Source organism: Vulpes lagopus, chromosome X (genome assembly GCF_018345385.1).
Source record: "Vulpes lagopus strain Blue_001 chromosome X, ASM1834538v1, whole genome shotgun sequence".
Lineage (NCBI taxonomy): Eukaryota > Metazoa > Chordata > Mammalia > Carnivora > Canidae > Vulpes > Vulpes lagopus.
In genome coordinates, this window is record NC_054848.1 from 23,005,531 (window position 1) to 23,008,000 (window position 2,470).

Here is a 2,470-nt window from a genome sequence, read left to right on the forward strand (position 1 = left end):
TCACATGAACTCTAGTTACTTCCAGAGTCCTCAGAGGGAAAGGCTACTCCAAGAAAGGAAGCCTTGTGGGTTCCTAGAGCAGTGTCCTCAAGGAAACCTAGAGAGATGGCTGTTGATAAAGCCCAAGATGGTATCTCCCTGCCAGAGGTATCATGCCATTTCATCCTCTTTCCTCCAGGTCACTGAATCATCTATCCTCTTTTCCACACTTGTGTCTGCTGTCCCTGACCAGAATCATCATGCCTCGGGGCCAGAAGAGTAAGCTTCGTGCCCGTGAAAAACGCCGCCAGGCTCGAGAAGGGCCAGGGCAACTGGTAGCTGCTCAGGCCACTGTACCAGAGGAGGAAGAGTCCCACCCTTCCCCATCTCATGTTGAAGATGCTCCCCAGAGCTCACCTGCCACTGAAACACCAGGAAATCCTCAAGTTACTGGGAAAGTCTCTACCAGCACTACTGCTGCTGCAGCTGCTCCAAATACAAAATTTAATGAAGGTGCCAGCAATCAAATGGAGGAAAAGCCAAATGCCTCACAGGCCAAGGATACCACTGAGCAATGGCGCAAAGGCCCGGTAGACAAGAAGGTTGCTATGTTGGTCTACTACCTGCTGTACAAGTATCAAATGAAAGAGCCCATTACCAAGGCAGATATGTTGAGAAATGTAATCCAGATGTACAAGAATCAATTCCACGAGATCCTCAGGAAAGCCTCTGAGCACTTGGAGCTGGTTTTCGGCCTTGACGTGAAGGAAGTGGATCCCAACAGGAATACCTATGTCCTTGTCAACAAATTAGAATCCAGCTGTGATGATAAAGTAAATTATAATTCAGGTGTGCCCAAGACTGGCCTGTTGATGACTGTCCTGGGCGTGATCTTCACAAAGGGCAACTGTGCCACTGAGGAGCAAGTCTGGGAAGTGCTGAATATGATGGGGTTATATGATGGAATTAAGAACTTCATCTATGGGGAGCCCAGGAAGCTCATCACCAATGATTGGGTGAAAGAAGAGTACCTGGAGTACCGGCAGGTGGCCAATAGTGATCCTCCACGCTATGAGTTCCTCTGGGGCCCCAGAGCTTATGCTGAGACCAGCAAGATGAAAGTCCTAGAGTTTGTGGCCAAGATCCACGATACAGTCCCCACTGCCTTCCCAGGCTGGTATGAAGAGGCTCTGAAAGATGAGGAAGAGCGAGCTCGAGCCAGAGTTGTAGCCAAGGCTTGTACTGCTGCTGTGGCCAGTGCACGTGGCAAGGCCATGGCCAGCAGCTTCTCCTGCCCCAAGTAAAAGATGAGGAAGGTTATTACTATGTGTTTGAAGAGAACAACTAATGTTCTCATTAGTGGAAGGTCAGGGGTGGAGCTGGAGACTAGAGTACATAACATGTTTGTTTTCCTGTTCTGTGTAGTAATCTGAATATTTATTTAAATGTTGATCTTTTTTTTCTTTTATTAGAGAGAGAGAGTGTGAGCATAACTGGGAAGGGCAGAGGGAGAGAGAGAATCTTAAACAGGCTCTGTGCCTAGGGCAGAGCCCAATGTGGGGCTTGCCTTTAAAACCGTGAACCTGAGCCAAAACCTAGTCAGATATTTCACTGACTGTGCCACCCAGGCTCCTCAGTGTTGCTCCTTTTAATAGGTTTAACTAGCTTCAGAATCTGAGTTCGTAGATGATGTAAATCACACATTTATTGATGTTTATGAGTTTTAAGAGAGTTTTACTATTTTATAGAACAAACTGGGAAATTTCCCATTTTATTTAGTTACTTTGGAATAGGATAAAGTAGTAGTGGATTAGGCATTCCCTTGGAAATGTGAATGAACTCAGCAGTAAAATTCAGGGATCAAGAAATAGAGAATAAAGTGAAAGATGATACATTCTTGCATTCCTTTATCACTATTTTGTCTGTTCTGTAAAATTAAGAGATAAATATATATGCTTAGATGTGCTTCACTTATTCAAGAATGTAGAATTAATTGCAGCATAATAAATTAGACCTCTTGAACACTGTCTCATTTATTTCTTACATTCCTTCAGCATCTGCTCTTTGGGAGGTTCCTGCTAGTACTGGGAGTGTCAGGATAAACAAGACCCACCCACTGTGCCCATAAAATTTTAGAGTGTAGTAACAGCTGTTAAGTAGGAAAGAGGATGGAATACACCCTAAGGCCTAAGGACAAGTCAAAAGAAGAGGATACGGAAGGATCCAGTCCTGAGAATACCAGTCCTGAGAAGCCAAGGGTTATCGCCCTGAGGCCAATGGGTGTAGGGCCTTAGAAAACTGCAAGTTCTTTGGTGTGAATCAGTTTTACCTGAAGCTGGGTGGTGGATCAGATGAGCTGTGGGAGTGGTGGGCAGGAGCCAGACCCTCAGAAGTATTACATGATGGCAATAAAGGCAATTCACTAATGGGAAAAAAAAAACAAAAAAAAAAGCAGCTGTGTCCAGAGTTGAGAGGCTAAAGCCTGGAATGA

General features: G+C 45.0%; 1 protein-coding gene across 1 annotated transcript; it reads left to right on the forward strand.

Moving 5' to 3' along the window:
- The first annotated feature begins 239 nt into the window (after window positions 1-239).
- LOC121482289 (melanoma-associated antigen B10-like) lies at window positions 240-1,283 on the forward strand. Its single transcript, XM_041740144.1, has one exon. The coding sequence runs from the start codon at window positions 240-242 to the stop codon at window positions 1,281-1,283; it is 1,044 nt and encodes a 347-aa protein (XP_041596078.1).
- Window positions 1,284-2,470: the final 1,187 nt, after the last annotated feature.

Coding starts and splice junctions, on each gene's coding strand:
- LOC121482289 (XM_041740144.1), top strand. CDS start 240: ATGCCTCGGGGCCAGAAGAGTAAGCTTCGTGCCCGTGAAAAACGCCGC.